At 69.7% G+C, this 16,851-nt stretch overlaps 5 protein-coding genes across 7 annotated transcripts in view; 1 reads left to right on the forward strand and 4 right to left on the reverse strand.

The window, feature by feature from the left end:
- Positions 1-2,984, reverse strand: part of FOSB (FosB proto-oncogene, AP-1 transcription factor subunit) — a 59,935-nt gene extending 56,951 nt beyond the window's left edge. Inside the window, exon 1 of the mRNA XM_030006494.2 lies at positions 2,212-2,984. Within this exon, the coding sequence (XP_029862354.1) occupies positions 2,212-2,337 (126 nt within the window). The 5' untranslated portion in view covers positions 2,338-2,984. The remainder of the gene's footprint in view (positions 1-2,211) is intronic.
- A 2,084-nt stretch (positions 2,985-5,068) lies between these two features.
- LOC121233076 (reticulon-2-like) lies at positions 5,069-8,539 on the reverse strand. Its single transcript, XM_041121677.1, has 8 exons — positions 8,516-8,539; positions 8,094-8,217; positions 7,135-7,342; positions 6,649-6,787; positions 6,225-6,294; positions 5,639-5,685; positions 5,442-5,500; positions 5,069-5,281 (listed from the first exon to the last, which is right to left on the reverse strand). Exons 1-8 carry the CDS (start codon positions 8,537-8,539, stop codon positions 5,242-5,244), a joined length of 711 nt encoding a protein of 236 aa, XP_040977611.1. The 3' UTR covers positions 5,069-5,241.
- Positions 8,143-9,903, reverse strand: LOC115338058 (reticulon-2-like). The gene is made up of 4 exons (XM_030006505.1): positions 9,727-9,903; positions 9,113-9,157; positions 8,632-9,010; positions 8,143-8,242 (listed from the first exon to the last, which is right to left on the reverse strand). Exons 1-3 carry the CDS (start codon positions 9,755-9,757, stop codon positions 8,748-8,750), a joined length of 339 nt encoding a protein of 112 aa, XP_029862365.1. The 5' UTR covers positions 9,758-9,903; the 3' UTR covers positions 8,143-8,242; positions 8,632-8,747.
- A 434-nt stretch (positions 9,904-10,337) lies between these two features.
- LOC115338052 (vasodilator-stimulated phosphoprotein-like) lies at positions 10,338-14,813 on the forward strand. Of its 3 annotated transcripts, XM_030006491.2 has the most exons (13): positions 10,338-10,407; positions 11,463-11,634; positions 12,231-12,399; positions 12,491-12,554; positions 12,691-12,731; positions 12,841-13,054; positions 13,133-13,243; positions 13,356-13,416; positions 13,568-13,610; positions 13,790-13,835; positions 14,045-14,123; positions 14,207-14,264; positions 14,377-14,813. In XM_030006491.2, the coding sequence occupies exons 1-13, from the start codon at positions 10,403-10,405 to the stop codon at positions 14,412-14,414; spliced, it is 1,101 nt and encodes a 366-aa protein (XP_029862351.1). In that variant the 5' UTR covers positions 10,338-10,402; the 3' UTR covers positions 14,415-14,813. The 3 variants fall into 3 exon arrangements, with proteins under 3 accessions (XP_029862351.1, XP_040977616.1, XP_040977617.1); XM_041121682.1 differs by lacking the exons at positions 10,338-10,407; positions 11,463-11,634 and having other exon boundaries at positions 11,927-12,399; XM_041121683.1 differs by lacking the exons at positions 10,338-10,407; positions 11,463-11,634; positions 13,133-13,243 and having other exon boundaries at positions 11,927-12,399.
- An 820-nt stretch (positions 14,814-15,633) lies between these two features.
- Positions 15,634-16,441, reverse strand: LOC115338057 (optic atrophy 3 protein homolog). The gene is made up of 2 exons (XM_030006504.1): positions 16,233-16,441; positions 15,634-16,060 (listed from the first exon to the last, which is right to left on the reverse strand). The coding sequence occupies exons 1-2, from the start codon at positions 16,372-16,374 to the stop codon at positions 15,654-15,656; spliced, it is 549 nt and encodes a 182-aa protein (XP_029862364.1). The 5' UTR covers positions 16,375-16,441; the 3' UTR covers positions 15,634-15,653.
- Positions 16,442-16,851: the final 410 nt, after the last annotated feature.

Consider the following 16,851-nt stretch of genomic DNA (forward strand, 5'->3'; position numbering starts at 1 on the left):
GAGGGCATCATCATCATCATCCCTTTTCAGTGCCTCTTGGTCCTGGGGACACCACTGTCCCCATCTAATGGCCCCAGCTCCCCAGGATCTGCATCCATGGGCATCACTCTGTCCCCCTCAGACATGTCCAAGTCCTGGGGACATTGTCATCCCCTTTGTGTCCTTTGGTCCTGGGGACACCACTGTCCCCATCTAGTGTCCCCATCTGCTCCTATAGGCATCAACCTGTCCCCTTCCAACAAGCCCAAGTCAACCATCCCCTTCCAATGTCCCCATGACCTGGGGACACCACTGTCCCCAAATGTCCCTGGGGACCTGCCCCCATAGACATCAATCCATCCCCCCCATGATGTCCCCAGCCATTGGGGACATTGCCATCCCTTCACCATCCCAGGGAGCCACCACTGCCTCCCTCAGACACCCCCAGCTGCGGTGACACCGCCGTCCCCAGTGTGTCCCCAAGCACTCACTGCCTGCAGCCGATCCGTCAGCTCCCGGCGCCGGTTACGGCACTTGGCTGCTGCCAACTTGTTCCTCTCCCGTCGCACCCGGCGCTTCTCCTCCTCCTCTGGCGTCAGCTGCCAGAGGGACAAGACTATTAGCCAGCTGCCACCCATGTCCCCAAGGTCCCACCACTCTCTGGGTTGCCCCCCCCCACCCACTCAGGGGATAGGAACACCACTCACCGTCTCCTCACAGCTGTGCCGGGGACGGGCACGAGTGGGACGTGCCAGCGGTGCTGCCGGCCCTGTGGCAAAGGCACCCATGCCCGGCGTAGAGTAGCTGGGTCCTGGGAGGTCGTAGGGATCGACAGGAGGGGGGTGCGCCATGGGTGCCCCTGGGGGCTGCGACTGGGCCACCGAGGAGATGAGGGTGGGCTGCACCAGCCACTGCAGGTCCTGGCTGGTGGTGATGGCCGTCACTGTGGGCACGAAGGAGCCGGGCATGTCCCCCAGGCCACTGCACTCCTGTGGAGATGGCAGGGGGGTTAGACCCTGCCTGGCAGCACCTATGGGAGGGCTAGCACTGCCACCCTCCCACCCTGCACCATGGCCTCGTGCCCCTGGCACCGACACACAACACCCTTGTGTCCCCAGCAGTGACATGCAAGAGCCCCCCATCACTGACACACAATACCCTTGTGCCCCTGGCACCAACGTGGTGCAAGAGCTCCCTGGCACTGACGCACAATGATCCCTGACCTGAAAAAGTTCCCTGGCACTGATGCACAATGCCCTCGTGCCCCTGGCACCCATATGCAAGGCTCCCTGTCCCCCAGCAGCAATGTGCAAGAGCCCCCCGGCATTGATGCATGAGGCCCTTGTGCCCCTGGCACTGTTGCATGAGGGCCCCAACACTTGTGCACTGACATGCAAACCCCCCCCACCCCAGGCCCGGCACACGAGGGGTCCCAGCACTCAGCTGAGGGTGCCCCTGTCGTCCCCCCCCCAGGGGCACCCCTTGTACCTCCAGCTGTTTGCAGCTGGCAGCACCCCACCTCACTGCACCAGGACCTCGCACACTGCTGGGGCACTGAGGGGACCCCCCCAAATCGCACCAGAACCAAAATCCCACATGGAACTGGGGGGGCAGGAGGCCAGCACTGAACCGCCCCGTTTCCTGGTTGCACTGGGACCAGGTGTGTGCGGGCGGGGGTGTGTTGCACCGGGAGGGGCAGGATGCATCGCTCCCCACCCCGATTTCCACGGGGGGAGTACCTGCACCAACCACGAACCGGCTAACCCCCGGTTGCACTGAGACCCTGGGGGGGGGGTGTGTGTGTGTGTGGAAACACTGAACCCCCCCCGGTTGCACCGGGACCCGGGGGGGCGTGGGGGTGCACTGAAGCCCCCCCCCCCCCCCCCGTTGCACCGGGACCCGGGGGGGGGGGGGGGGGGGGGTGCACCGACCCCCTCCCAGTTCACGCGTGGGACGACCCCCAGCCGCAGCAGCGCGCCGGCGGCGGGGGAGGCGTGGCCCATCAGCGCGGTGGGTGTGGCCACGCGGTGAGGAGGCGTGTCCCCCCACGCGCGTCTCCCGCCCCCTCCCCCGCCTTAGCAACAGGGGGCGGCCACCGCGTTCCAAAATAAACCCGCGCGCGCCGTACGTGCGCCGCGTCATCACGGAGGGTTCCAACGCGTCACGCGTTTACGCACGACCCCGCCCCCTCGGCGCCACTCGCCCGCCTCTCCCTGGCGGCCCGGAGCTCACCTGCGCGGCCGCCGCCGCCGCGGGGCTCCCGAAGGAATCGACCGAGGAGAGGTACTGGGACTCGGCGGAGGGCGAGGAGCTGCAGCGGGAACCCGAGTCGTAGTCACTGGGGAAGCCTTGGTACATGGCCCCGGGGGCGCGGGGGCCGCCCCGCCACGCCAAGGCTGCGGGTCAGGCTACTGGCATCCCGATTTACCGAGCACCCCCCCCCCCCCGCTTCTCTCTCCCCCTCGCCGGTTTGGGGTGACGGTTTCGGCGGTCAGGGGAGTCTCTCGGTGCAAGGGGCCCGCTCCGGTCTACCGTCCCGCGGGAAATGCCGGTGCGCGGCTACGAGCCCCAGTGCGCTCGTCCCAGGTTCCGGTTCGCCGGTGCAAAGTCTCGGTGCGCTGCTACAAGCTCCGGTGCATCCGTGCCAGACGCCGACTCGCCAGTACAAAGTCCCGGTGCAGCCGTCCCAGGCTCCGGTTCGCTGCTACGAGCCCCGGTGTATCCGTCCCAGGTTCCAGTTCTCCGGTACAAAGCCCCGGTGCATCCGTCCCAGGCTCTGGTTCTCCGGTGCAAAGTCCCGGTTCGCCGCTATAAGCCCCAGTAAATCCCTTCCCAGGCTCCGGTTCAGCCGCTACCAGCCCCGGTACATCCACTCCCCAGCTCTGCCGGTGCAAAGTGCCAGTGACGCTCCCGCCGCTTCCCCCGATCTCCGCTTTTTATGAATGAACCGCTCACAGCCGCGCCGCCGCTTTATACGGCGGCGCCCCGCCCCTTGCGCTGACGTCACGCCCGCCGCCGCCGCTCCGGGACCCCCGGGACCCCCCCGACGCCGCCGTTGCCGCCACCGTTCTGCGGCCCTGGGAGCCGCCGCCGCCGTTAAGAGGCTCCGCGGCGGGCGGGGAACGGGGGGATCCCTCGCCCCGCCCCTCCGGAGTTCCTGTGACGCAATTAGCCATATATGGGCTTGTCTCGGAGTGTTTGTTTGGTATCCTAGCAATGACGTCACAGGGAATCCCTTCGCCGCCGCCGCCGCTGAAACGCGTATTAATAGAAACGGGCGCCGCGGTTCTAGAAACGGCCTGAACCGTCCGGGGCGACGGTCCCGCACCCCCGGTAAACCCCCTCGGTAGCCCCCCCGGGACCCCCCCCCCCCCAACCCTGTGACCCTTCCCCCCCCCGGTAACGCCCCCCCGGGACACCCCTCCCCCCAATAACACCCCTCCCCGGGACCCCCTTCCCACCCAGTGACCCCCCGGTGAGCCCCCGGCATCCCTTTTCCCCCTCGGTAACCTGCCCCCGGTGCTCCTTCCCCACCCGGTAACCTCTCCCTCCCCGGTGACCCCTCCCGTAACCCCCGCACCGGGATTCCCCCCCCCCAGCACGTGGTGCCGCGGCCCAAAGGACCGTCCCGGGGTGGGTGGGGGTGTCCCGGTAGCGGGGGGAGGATGGGGACCAGACTGCAGGGCCCCGGTACCGGAGCAATGGGAACCTCTCCCCGGAGTGTTACGGGGATCGGACTGCAGAGCACCGGGGAGAGTCCCGGTACGGGGGCAATGGGGAACTTTCCCCAGGGGCGTTACCGGTACCGGACTGCAGAGCACCGGGGGGTCCCGGTACCGGGGCAATGGGACCCCCTCCACCTCCGGTACGCCACCGGGGCTGGGCTACAGAGCACCGCGGAGTCTCCGGGTGGTGGCACACCGGGCCGGGGTTCCCGGTACCGGGGTGCAGGGACCACCGTCCCCATCCCCCGCACTCCCGGGACGGGCACGGGAGGGGGGCGGGTCCGGGTATAGGGGTGTCGGCAACCAGAGCCCCCGGGGGGGTCCCGGTTCCTTTACAAGCTGATGTCACCGGCGGGAACCGGCGCTGAGTCACAACGGGGCCACGGCGACCGGGGCAGCGGGGGGGGCAGTTCTCACGCCTCTTCCTTCATTCATTCATTCATTCACTCATTCACACCCCCCGTCTTTCATTCATGCCCCGCCCCCAGCTCGGGGGGGCGGGTCCGGGGGGGGTCGCAGCCCGGTTGTCCCAGCCCCCCCCCCCGCTGCCCCAGGCCCCGGGTGTCCCCGGTCCTGGTGCTCCCCGGTGTCCCCGGCCCCGGGTGTCCCCAGCCTGGGGGGTCCGGCCCTGGTGCTTCTGGTCTCGGGTGCCCCCGGTGCCCCGGCCCGGTGCTCCCGCTGCCGGGCGGCCGCAGCCCTGGGGTCCCGACCGGGCTCTCCCCACTGTCCCCAGCCCCAGTGTCCCGGTACCGGGGTCCCGGCCGGGCTCTCCCGGTGTCCCCATCCCGCCGTCCCGTCCCCACGTGCCGCCGCCGCGGCCTGAGTAAACACGGCTCCTGTCGCCCCGGCGACGGTGTTCCATGCCCCTGACGTCACCACGTCCGGCGTCCTTTGTTTACGTCGCGCGGCAACCGCCGTGCCCTTGGGAACGGGGGGCGGGGCGATGCCGGAGGGGGCGGGGTCTGCGCCGCGGGGCTCCTGCGCGTTTCGCGGGGTGGGAGGGGATGCGCGGGGACACGGGGCGCCCCGGGGGGGGGGGGGGGGGAACAACAGGATGGGACGGGGACACCCAGGCGTCCAGGCTCCCCCATTCCCCGGCTGCTCAGTCAGCATAGCCCGACCCGGCTGCGGGGGGCGGGGTAAAAATACCCAGGTGGGGAACCCAGTGCCCCCCTCCGTGTTCCCGCACGGCCCCTTGTGCCCTGCTGTGTCCCCCGTAGGTCCGTGCCTCATGGCCCCGTGTCTCCTCATGTCCCCTCCGTGTCCCTTGTGCCTACCCATGTCCCCCTGTGTCTCTCCCCACAGCCCCCTGTGCCCTCCTGTTCCCCCCATGTCCCCACATCCCCTGCACAATCAAGCCGGGCTGTCACAAGAGTTTTTATTAAAGCGTGACCCCCCCACGCAGGGGGGGGAAGGACATGGGCAGAGACACAACCCCCGCCTCCCCCGAGTGATCCCCCCCACGCAGGGTGGGAGGGATGTGTGGGAACCCCAGCCACCCCCCCTAGCTGTCACCTCAGAGGGGGACGGGGGGTCACTACAGCTTCACTTTGGCACTTGGGAGCTTGGCCTGGATCCTGGGGGCAGAGGAGAGTTGGGGGGGGGGGGCGGGGCACACCAACCCCCCCCCCGGGGCACCCCAAGAGCCCCCGGGGGTACCCCTGGGCTTGGTTTGGGGTCCCCAGGGGCAGGTTTGGGGTGCCCAGGGAGGTTTTGGGGGGCAGGGGGTGCCCTCACCTGGCTCGGAGGTGACTTAGGTGGTTCCTCACCAGACTCACGTACTGGTCAATCTGGGCCTAGGGACATCGGGGACATGGGGGGCAATTGGGGACATGGGGGGGGCAGAGGGGTACCCCTCAACCCTCCCCAGACCCCCACGTCCCCCTGTGTCCCCTATATCCCCAAGCCTCTCCAGCCCCCCTGTCCCCCCATACCTGGTGGTGCCGGTAGAGCACAGGGAAGGTAAATGCACAGATGATGCCTGGACAGGGAGTACCATGTCACACCAGTCCCTGTCCCCTCCTGTCCATGTGCCACACCCCTGTCCCCTCAAACCCTTGTCTCCAGGCTGTCCCCATACTCTATCACCTGTCCCCATGCTGTCCCCCATCCCCATGCTGTCCCCATCCCTGTGCCATCCCCTTGTCCCCAGGCACTACTCATGTCCCCTACACCTGTCCCTTTGTCCCCCAGCTGTATCCACACCCTGTCTCCATGCCCCATCTGTCCCCTATCCCCTGTCCCTTTGTCCCCCAGCTGTATCCACACCCTGTCTCCATGCCCCATCTGTCCCCTATCCCCTGTCCCTGTCCCCATCCCGTGTCCCTTATCTCCATCTCTCTCCCATGTCCCTGTCCCCCATCCCCTGTCCCCTCTCGTGTCCCTGTCCCCATGCCCCATCCATGCCCTGCCCCATCCCATGTCCCTGTCCCCATGCCACATCCCCATCCCCTGTCCCCATCCCCATCCTCGTGCCATCCCTGTCCCCGTGCCGTCCCCGTCCCCACTCTGGTGCCGTACCCGCTCCCAGCAGCGTCAGCCCGTTGCAGACAGCCCCCACGTAGGTCAGCAGGTAGAACAAGGCAGCAAACTGCAGCCAGAGCCCGGCGTCACCATCACCCTCACCATCACCGCCTCAGGTGTCCCCCATGCCACCAGCGTCCTCGTGCCCCATGTCCCCAGTACCCATGTGCCCTTGTGCCTGTGGGTCACCCCATGTCTCCCGGTCCCTCAGTGTCCCCTGTACGCCCATGCCCCGGTGTCCCCATGCCCCCAGTGTCCTCCATGTCCCCAGTGTCCCCCTGTGCCCCCAGTGTCCCCCACATCCCCCATGCCCCTGGTGTCCCCATGCCCCCAGTGCCCCCCATGACCCCATGCCCCAGGTGTCCCCCATGTCCCCAGTGCCCCCACTGACCCCCATGCCCCCGTGCAGGGTGATGGTCACCTTGAGGGACTCGGGGAGGCTGTGGACAAGGAAGAGGCGGGTGAGGGTGCGAGTGGCAGTGGTGACATGCTGGGCCAGGCGCCGGGCCCAGCGCTGCTGCTCCTCGGGGCTCAGCCCCACGGTCCCCTCCGGCTGTGCCCTGCGTGGGGACAGGGACAGACGTGGGGTGGGGATGGGGGCTGCAGGGACAGCTGTGGGGATGGGATGGCAGGGACAGCCTGTAGGGTGGGGATGGCAGGGACACGCCATGGGGTGGGGATGGGGACCGCAGGGACACCCCATGTCATGGGGACGGGGACCGCAGGGACACCTCATGCCATGTGGATAGGGATGGCAGGGCCACCCCACAGGGACAGGGATGGCACAGGCACCCTGTGCCACAGGGATGGCAGTGTCACCCCACGCCGTGGGGATGGTGACAGGCAGGGGATGGCAACGGGAGGGTGATGGCAACGGCCCCATGAGAGTCCCTGGTGTGGCACTCACCGGCAGGGGTGCTCAGGTGGGTGCTGGCGCAGGGCCTGCAGAGCGGCACGGTGCAGGCGCAGGGGCAGGGTGACACCCAGCACAGCCAGCGCCCCGTAGGCACCCACGCTGACGGCGCTGAACCGCGCCAGGCACCCCAGGGTGCCCAACACCCCCACCAGCGCCAGCGCCGACCGCCCCGGTGCCTGCCAGTACAGCAGCTCCCACACTGCAGGGACACCATGCTGCGCCCAGGGCTCCCAGGATTTCCTCCAGAGCCCCCCAGTGCTGCCCAGTGTCCCCTCCAGAGCTCCCCAGTGTCTCCCGGTATCCCCTCCAGTGCTTCCAGTGTTGCTCCAGTGCTCCCCAGTGCCTCCCAGTATCCCCTCCAGCGCTCCCACAGTGCTTCCCAGAACCACCCCAGTGCTTCCCAGCGCCTCCCAGCATCCCCTCCAGTGCCTCCCCGTGTTCTCAGTACCTCCCAATGCCTCCCAGTACTCCCCCAGAGCCCCCTCGTGCTCCCAGTGTCTCTCCAGTGCTCCTCAGTGCTTCCTCCAGTGCTCCCCAGTGCCCCCCCCAGTATCCCCTCGAGCCCCCCAGGGCCCCTCTAGTGCTCTCAGAGCCCCCCCCAGTGCCTCCCAGTATCCTCTCCAGAGCCCCCTGGGTACTCCCAGCGCCCCCATTCTCCCCCCAGTGCCCCCCCCAGCACCCAGCTGTCCCCACCCCGAGTGACAGCCGCAGGTGTGGGGAAGGGGAGCACCCACCTCATCCCCCCAGGGTGCCCTCGCACCCACCTTGGCCCTCCATGGTTCCCGCGAGTGCTGCTGGGTGGGGGGGGACTTTAGCGGGGGGTCACCCCTATTTTTAGCCACCAATCCCGCCCGGACGCCTGGGTCCACCCTGCAACCAGGTGCCTGGGCCCTCCCCCCGCCGTGAGTTGACCCCCCCGTAGTGCCCCGAGGCCCTGATTGGCCGCTCACCCAGGACATCGGCTCCCGGCGGGCTCGGTGATTGGTCGGGGGGCGCCGGGGGCGGCTCCGGGATTAGGAGGGGGTCCGGGGGGGGGCACGGGGGGGGGCGGCCGCGGGGCTCCCCCTGCGGGCGGGGGGGGGGGCCGCGGGTGCTGCTGCTGCGGGAAAGGGGGGGGGGGGGGGGGGGGGGGCCCGAAACAGTGTCCCGGGACCCCCATGGCCCCAAGCCCCCCCGGGGACCCCCATTGCCGTGAGACCCTCTCGGGACCCTCCCCATGACCCCCAGCCCCCCCCCCTTGGGTACCCTGCGTCCCCCCCATCGCCCCCAGCCCCCTCCGGGGTGCCCCAGGACCCTTCATATCCCCAAGCCCCCCTTGGGGACCCCCCATTGCCCCGAGCCCCCCGGGGACCCCCCATGGCCCCCAGCCCACCCAGGGTGCCTCGGACACCCCCATGGCCCCGAGCTGCCCCCCAGGGACTCCCGTCACCCCGAACCGCTCCCCCAGGGACCGCCATCACCCCGACCCCCCCCCATAACCCCCCATACCCAGGCTCATTGGGGTCTCCTCAGTCTCAGGACCCCCCAACTCTGGCAGTGCCCCCCCCACCTCCAGCTGCCCCTCGGGAGGGGCTGGGGGCTCCTCGGGACGCTTGGGGGGGGCCCTAGCGGCCAAGCGGGGGTCCGGCCCCCGGGGGCACCCCCCGGGGGGCCCCGAGCTCAGGCGGGGGGGGGCGTCCGCGACGGGAGTCTCGGCGACAGCGGGGTCCCGGCTCGTTGGCTCCCCCCCCCGCTCTAAAGGCGATGTAGGAGAAGGTGAGTTCCCGGGGGGGTCCCCCTCCCACCGCCCCGTCTTCATCCTCCTCTTCCTTCTCGGGGGGTTCCGGTGCTGCCTGCAGCTCGGGGAAGTCCGACTCCTCGTTGCCACCTTGGGGGGAGATTTGGAGTTCGAGGTGGGGGGTCGGGGCACACCCATGCCCCCTCATCCCCAAAGCTGCACCCCAAAATGGGGGGGCTCGGCCTTGCTCACCCTCCGTGGAGTCCGGCGTGGTGGAGGCCGTGGATGGAGCCTCTTCTGGAGGGGGACAGAGGGGATGGGGGGGGTGGGGCCCCCCCCTTCTCTGCCCCCCCCCCAGCACTCGGGTCCCCCCAGTGCGTGGTGCTCCCCAAAACCTGCTCCTACCCTCCCAGTCCCTATGGCCCCCCCCCCGGTACCCCTCTCGGACACGCCCTGCCCCGATGTCCCAGCCCCGGTGTCTGTGTCCCTGTCCCCCGGTACTCCCGGTGCCCTCATCCCCGGACCCTCCCGGGGTCCCATCCCGTGTACCCCCATCTCCAGCCACTGCCGGTACCCCATCCCCGGTGTCCCCATCCCTGGTCCCTCCTCGTACCCCCATCCCGGTAACACCATCCCGCTTCCCCCATCTCCAGCCACTCCCGGTCCCTCCATCCCGGATCCCTCCATCCCCGGTACCGCTATCCGCGGCCACTCCCGGTGCCTCCGTCCCCAGCCCCATCCCCGGTGCTCCCATCCCTGGTGCCTCCATCCCCGGCCCCTCCCAGTGCCTTATCTCCGGTACCCCCATCCCGGTTCCCTCATGCCCGGTCCCGCCGCCCCTCCCCGTTCCCAGTGCCGGTGCGTACTGCAGTGAGCGAAGCCCAGGACCTGCCCCATGGCAGCGGCCCCCGCATGGGGCTCCCGGTTGCCCTCGGCCCCGTTGCCTCCGGGCCGGCCCCGCCGCGCATCACCGCGGCGCCATAGTGGGGCCCGCGGCGGCGGCGGACAAAGGGCGGTGGCGGCGGGGGCGGGGCGGCAGCGGGCGGGGCTCGGGGCGGGGCTGCACCGGAGAGCCGGGAACCGACACCAGGCACCGGATACCGGGCACTGGCACCGGCATCGGGCACCGGAGCCCCCCAGGACTCCCCAGAGCCTCCCAGTACCCCCAGTACCCTCCCAGAGCTCCCTAATACCCCCCAGTGCCCCCAGTACCCTCCCAGAGCCTCCCCAGTACCTCCCAGTGCCCCCAGTCCCCCGAACTGGAGAGCTTGGGGGGACACCGGGGGGACACGGGCGGGGGTGGGCTGGGAGGGCACTGGGGGTACTGGGCACCCGCCCCTCCTCGGTGGGGCCCACCCGGAGACGTTGGCCTTTTAAGAAGGCGGGGACCACTCCGCCGCCGTTACCGGGAGGGGCGTGGCCTCGCGGGTGGGGGGCGTGGTGGGGTGTGGCCGCGGGCCGGGACCGGCCGGTCCTTCACCCCCCCCCCGCCGCCACCAGAAGGGCCCTGCCTGGTCCCAGCGTGTCGCTGCCGTTGCCAGCATGAGGTGAGCGGCTGGGGCTGGGGCGGGGGGCACCGGGGAACACCGGGAGCTGGCACTGGCGGTACTGGGCAGCACCGGGAACTGGCACTCGGCGGGCACTGGAAAGCACTGGGAACTGGCACTGGGAGCACCGGGGACCACCAGGAACTGGTGCTGGGAGTTTGCACCGGGGGCACTGGGAGAACTGGGGAGCACCGGGAACTGGTACTGGAGGCACTGGGGAGCACCGGGAGCTGGTGCTGGAGACACTGGGGGGCACTGGGGAGCACCGGGAACTGGCACTGAGAGCCGCCCCGGTGATGGGTGGGACCCCTGGGGGGGGGACTGGGTGACAGCGGGGACACACGACCCGTGGGTTCCCCTCCCCACGGGTGCTGTTCCCCCCTCCCCCCGCCTCAGTTTCCCCATTGGGGGGGGGGTTCAGGTCGGTCCTACATAAACACAGCCCCCACACACACACGGATGTCCCGATCCGGGGCTGGGGGAGGGGCAGCGCTCGGACGCTGGGTCCTCTCCGCACCCTAAGGAAGTGGGGGAGGGGCAGGGCCCGGACGCCTGGGTCCCCCGTTGAGAAGAGGAAGGAAAAAGGGGGGGAAGGGGATGTTGGGGTGCACTTGTGGGTTGGGTGCTTGGGGGAGGTGGGGGGCAGCGCCCATGGGTGCCCCACGGCTGGTCCTGGGGGTGCCCCATGCTTGGTCCTCCCCCCACCTCAGGGGGTCCCCACGCGTGGGGGTCCCCCCACCTAGAATTTACCCATGTGTGTGTGGGTGCCTCCACCCAGGGGGTCCTACACCCAGGGGGTGCCTGTGCTGGTGGGGGGTTCCCTGCACTCAGGGGGTCCCAAATCTGAGGGGTCCCTGTAAAGGGGGTCCCCCACGCAGGGGGTCCCCAAGCTGGGGGGGTCCAGCACCCCGGGGGTTCCCTGATCCCCACACCAGCAGCCCCTGTACCCAGGGGGTGCCCATGCCAGAGGGTCCCGTGCCAGGGGGTCCCACCCTGTGGGGAGGTGCCCATACCAGGGGGTGTCCACCCAGCCTTGCCCCCCCACCCCCCTGCAGTGAGACAGTGCTGTGCACTGCCCGGGCAGTGGTGCTGCTCTACGACGACACCCACAAGCAGTGGGTGGCAGCGGGTGGGGGTCCCCAGACCCTCAGCTGCGTCCAGCTCTACCACCACCCTGGTGCCAACGCCTTCCGCCTGGTTGGGCGCAAGATGCAGCCTGACCAGCAGGTGAGGGTGCCCAGGGGGCACCCATGGGTGCGGGGGGGGGCGAAGGGGCAGCCCTGGGTGTGGGGCAGCTATGGGGTACCCATGGGTGCAGGGTGCTGTGGGGTAACACTGGGCATGGGGCACCCCTGGGAGTAGGGGTTATGGGGGAACACTGGGCATGGGGGGCTATGGGGCACCCATGGGTGCAGGAGGGGCTATGGGGCATCTGTGGGTGCAGGAGGAGCTGCAGAGCAATGCTGAGTATGGGGGGATCTATGGGACACCTATGGGTCAACACTGGGCATAGGGCACCCACGGGTGCTGTAGAGACTATGGGGCAATGCTAGGCATGAGGGGGCTCTGTGGGGGACCCATGGGTATGTAGGAGCTCTATGGGGCACCCATGGGTGCAGGAGGCTCTATGCGTCAACTCTGGGCATGGGGTGAACGTGGTGCACCCATGGGTGCTGTTGAGACTATGGGGCAATGCAAAGCATGGGGAGGCTCTGTGGGGCGTCCATGGGTGTGGGAGGGCTCAGTGGGCCACCCCTGGGTGTGGGGGGCTGGGGGCACCCCTGGGTGTGGGGCTGCCCCCCCATGCCTGCGGGTGCCCACAGGTGGTGCTGAACTGCCTGCTGGGACGGGGGCTGCGCTACAGCCAGGCCACCCCCCAGTTCCACCAGTGGCGGGAAGCTCGCCGGGTCTGGGGGCTCAGCTTTGGGGCCCCTCGCGAGGCCGCCCTCTTCGCCACTGCTGTCCAGCGGGCCCTGCGGGCACTGGAGGAGGGTGAGTATTGGGTGGGTGGGTGGGGGTCACTGGGGGCACTTGTGGGGGGCCTGACCCCATGGCCTTGCCTTGTATCTCCCCCCCCATCCAGGTACCCTGCTGTCCTGGCCGGACCCTGATGGTTTGGCTCTGGAGGAGCCTGAGCAGCAGGAGAGGTGGGGGACCCCCAAATTGGGGGTGCACCATGATGTTGGGGTGCTGGGAGTCCCCCATGCCATGGGTGGACTGTAGGTGCTGTGGGCGTTGCCATGCTATGGGGGGCCGTGGGTGCTGACCCTTTCCCCCCCCCAGGCAGGTGCTGGAGGAGCCCGAGCGTCCTGTGGTGGCTGCAGGTGGGTGATGGGGGGGTCCAAGGCTGACTCCACCTCCCCCTCCCCCCCAACACTGGGGATGGGGGCCCTCCCCAGAACCCCCCCTAAACCCCTTTCCCCCACTCCCCAGGCACCCAGGCTGTGCCCACTGGAGGCCCCCCCGCTGCCCCCTGGCCCCCCACCGCCTCCGGGGCCCCCCCCCACCCCCTGGCCTTCTGCCAGCCACCGGGGTCCCGCCGGCCCCCCCTTTGCCGCTGGCGGTGGGTGCTGCTGGGGGGGGGCCCGGGGGGGGCTCCGGTTTTGCCGCTGCCATCGCAGGGGCTAAACTCAGGAAAGTCGGCAAGGTGAGGGGAGGGGCACAATTGGGGGGGGGGGCAATAACCTGGGGGGGGGGCTCTGCATCACCCCCTTTCTCCTGGCAGGATGAAGCGATGGGCGCGGGGGGCCCCCCTGCACCCCCCAAGGGCGAGGGTGCCCGGGGGGGGGGCCGGGGGGGGGTTGATGGAGGAGATGAGTGCCATGCTGGCCCGACGGTGAGGGGGGGGGGCATGATGGTGGGGGTACCCCACTCTGCCCAGCAGCACCCCCAAGGTGGGGGCACCCTTGTGCCCACGCTGACCCCCCTACCCCCCTCCCCGCCCCCAGGAGGAAAGCCACCTTGCAGGGGGACAAGCCAGCGCCAAAGAAGGATGAGGATGTCACCAGTGTGAGTGCTGCCCCCCCCCCCCCCACCGAATACCACTTTGGGGGAGACCCCCATTGGGGGGGTGCTCCGTGTACCCCCCTTCCCCCTGGCCCACCCTTGTCCTCAGATCTGGTGGACTCCCCCGTGTCCGCCCCCCCCCCCGCTCCCGCAGGACGAGGCGGAGCCGGGCACTAGGACCTCGGGGCAGCCTGCAGGTGAGTACGGGGACTACAACTCCCAGTGTGCCCCGCGGCCCGCCCCCGTGGCCGGACAGCTGGGAAATGTAGTCCGGCAGGGGGGGGAGTGCTGGAGGGCTCCTTTAGGGGAAGAGGAGGAGTTTGGGGGGGCTGGGCCGGCCCCCCCCCCCCCCCCACTCGCTACCCTCTCCCCGCAGAGCCCGTGCGGAGGCCCTGGGAGAAGGCCAGCTCCATGCTGCCCAGGTGGGTTTGGGGCGGGCGGGGGGGGGTGGGGGGCTTTGGGGTGCCATTGGAGGGGGTTCGGGGTGCTGGGGGGGTCTCTAGTACCTCCAGAGCAGGACTTGGGGGACAGTTGCTGGGACGGGCGGGCAGGTTGGGGGGTACCCAAGACACAAGATAGCGGTCACCCAGGGAGGTCTGAGGGGGTCCCCAACCTATTTCTGCACCCCCAGAATGAAGTCGGCAGTCCCAGCTGCCCCCGCCGACACTCCCGGCCCCGCTGATGAGCCCAACCTGGAGCGAATCAAACAGGTAGCGGGGTTGGGGGGGTCTGGAGTGGGGGAGGTCATGGAGGGTCCCCCCAAATCCCCTCACCATGTGCCCCCCACCTCCAGGAGCTGCTGGAGGAGGTGCGGAGGGAGTTGCAGAAGATGAAGGAGGAGATCATCGAAGGTGGGGGGGGGGGGCACAGGACAAGAGGGGGGAATAGGGCATTGAGAGGGTGGGGGTCAATGGGGGGGGTAACTGGGGGACCCACCCGTGATGCTGCATTTCCCCCCCGCAGCATTCGTGGTGGAGCTGCGGAAGCGGAGTGCGCCCTAACCCCACCCCCCAGCCCTCCCAAGATGGGCCTGGATGGGGGGTCCCCCCTACTTCCCCTCCCCTAGCCTCATCCCCCCATTTCACACCCTCACTGCCCTGGGGGGGGCCGCTCTGGGCCTGACACCCCCCCCCAGACTGTGCCTTACTGGCTGGGGGGGGGCCAAAGCAGCCCCCCCCCACTGTGCCCCCCCCTCACCACCAGTTTGGGGACCCCCTTTTTTTCTTTTTTTTACACTTGGGGGGGCAAATGAGGGGTGCCCCCCCTTCCCCCCCCGGGGTCTTTTTTTATGCCACGTTTGGGTTTTTCACTGGTTTTTTGTTTGTTTTTTTTTTTTTGAGGGGGAGAGGTGGGGTATCCCCTTCCTCTGCCATGAATAAATGCGGTTGTTTTGTATGTGACACCCATGTCCTGGTCCGTGTCACCCGTGGGGAGGGGGGCCCATCACCCAACCCCCCGCCGCATCACAGCAATGAAAGGGACAGTGGGGGCTTCACTTTGCTTTAATGGCATGTGTCACCCCCTGCTGCAGGAGAAAAGCCCCGCCCCCTCATCCTAGCCCTGCCCCAAGCAGCTCCCCACCAATCACAGCCCAGCCATGGGGTTGCGGCCCTGCCCCCACTCTCCCCTCCTCCCGGGTACGGGCCCCGCCCACAAAACTGGCCCCGCCCCTATGAGCCCCAGGGGTTAGGCCCCATCCCCATGGTCCTGGCCCCGCCTCCAACATGTGCCCCCACCCAAAACCCTTGGCTCTGCCCCAAGCACCATCCCAAAAGGCCAGGCCCCGCCCCTTCAGGCCCCGCCCCAGCCCTTAGCACTGCTCCAATCCTCACTGCAAGGATACCAGGCCCCGCCCCCAAGCGGCATGCCACCGGAAGGTCCGCCCACCACCGCTGGCTCCACCCCCAAGTGGCATACCACCCGAAGGCCTGCCCCACTACAGGCCACGCCCACAACCATTAGCCCCACCCCTAGCTGCAGCCCACCTAAAAGCCTGCCCACTTCAGGCCCCACCCACCACTATAAGCTCCGCCCCCGAGACGCTCCACTCAGCACCATTAGCTCCGCCCTAAGTGGCCCTTTCCCTCCAAGGCCAGGCCCCACCCACCACCACCTCCACCTACGGTGTGGGCAAGCTCTACCCCTCCCCTCGGGGCCCCGCCCCAGCGCCCTATCACTGCCTGCTCTATCAAGCCCCGCCCCTAAAGGAAACGGCCGGCGGGAAGAGCACGAGGGCGCTTTTAATGTCCGGGTCCAGCGGGGGCGTGTCCTGCGCCACCGCCCTCGGCTCCGGGGGCGGGGCCGCCGCTGGGCGCGGGGCTGGAACCGGCGGGGGCGTTACCGAAGCCGGTGGGGGCGTGTCCAGGCGGCAGGCGCGCTGCCATGGCGTCCAGCTCCTCCCGCAGACGCTCCAGCCGCTCCCCCACCTCCCGCAGCGCCGCCGCCTGCTCCTCCTCCCGCCGCCGCGCCTGCCCCGCCTGCCGGGCGTACTCCAGGTAGAGGCAGAGCCCTCCCACGCCAAACACGATCGCTTCCCCCAGCAGCTCCGCTCCCAGCTCCGCCGCCGCTTCTTCGTTCAGCGGTTTGATGGCGGCGCCGCGGAAACCCATCAGCCGCATCTTGGCGCGCATCTCCACCCAGTGATACACTGCGGGGGGGGAACCGGCAGGGAGCGGCGGGGCACCGGCAAGGCCCCCCCCCCGGTGTGTGTCCGCCCCCCCCCCGCCCCCCCCGTGTCCCTCCCCCCCGCGTCCCACCCCCCCGTGTCCCCCCCCCCCCCCCGGTGTCCTTCCCCCTCCCGGTGCCCCCCCCTCACTCACGCTGAGCGGGCGGCAGGCAGATGTAGGCGCGGAAGAAGGGGCTGGCGCGCGCCCCGGCCTTGATGCGGGCCGCCAGGGGGCGGCTCAGCTGGCGCGCGCCCAGCGTCAGCAGCTTGGCCAGCGGGAACGCGCCCGCCACCATCCCCCTTGCCCCGGCCGGCGGTGCGCCGCCGTGACCTCACCGCCGCGCGACGCGGGGGGGGGAAGGGGCGGGGAGAAGCAAAGGAAGGCGGTGCCGGAGAGGGGGCGTGGGCGTGTCCTCCCGCCCTCGGCTCCGCCCCCCTTCAGTCTCCCGCTGCTGGGGCACGCCCCCCCCCGCCGCGGGACACGCCCCCCCCGCCCCTAGGCTGGCCGGCTCCCACTACGCGCAAGAGGGGTCGGGGCACCCGTGGGTGAGGCTGGACCCTCCCCCGGGGCTGACAGCGGGGCACCCGTCGGTAACGCTGGTGCCCTACCGGGTGACCGTGGACCTCCACGAGTCAGTCTGGAGCACCCGTGGGTGGTGCTGGATACCCCTGGGGGACACTGGAACAGCCGTGGGGGACACTGAAGACCCCCCCCCCGGGTGACACTGGAGCACTCGTGGGTGATGCTGAACCCCCCGGGTGATGCTGGAACC

The sequence above is a fragment of the Aquila chrysaetos genome, assembly GCF_900496995.4.
Source record: "Aquila chrysaetos chrysaetos chromosome W unlocalized genomic scaffold, bAquChr1.4 W_unloc_9, whole genome shotgun sequence".
Taxonomy (NCBI): Eukaryota; Metazoa; Chordata; class Aves; order Accipitriformes; family Accipitridae; genus Aquila; species Aquila chrysaetos.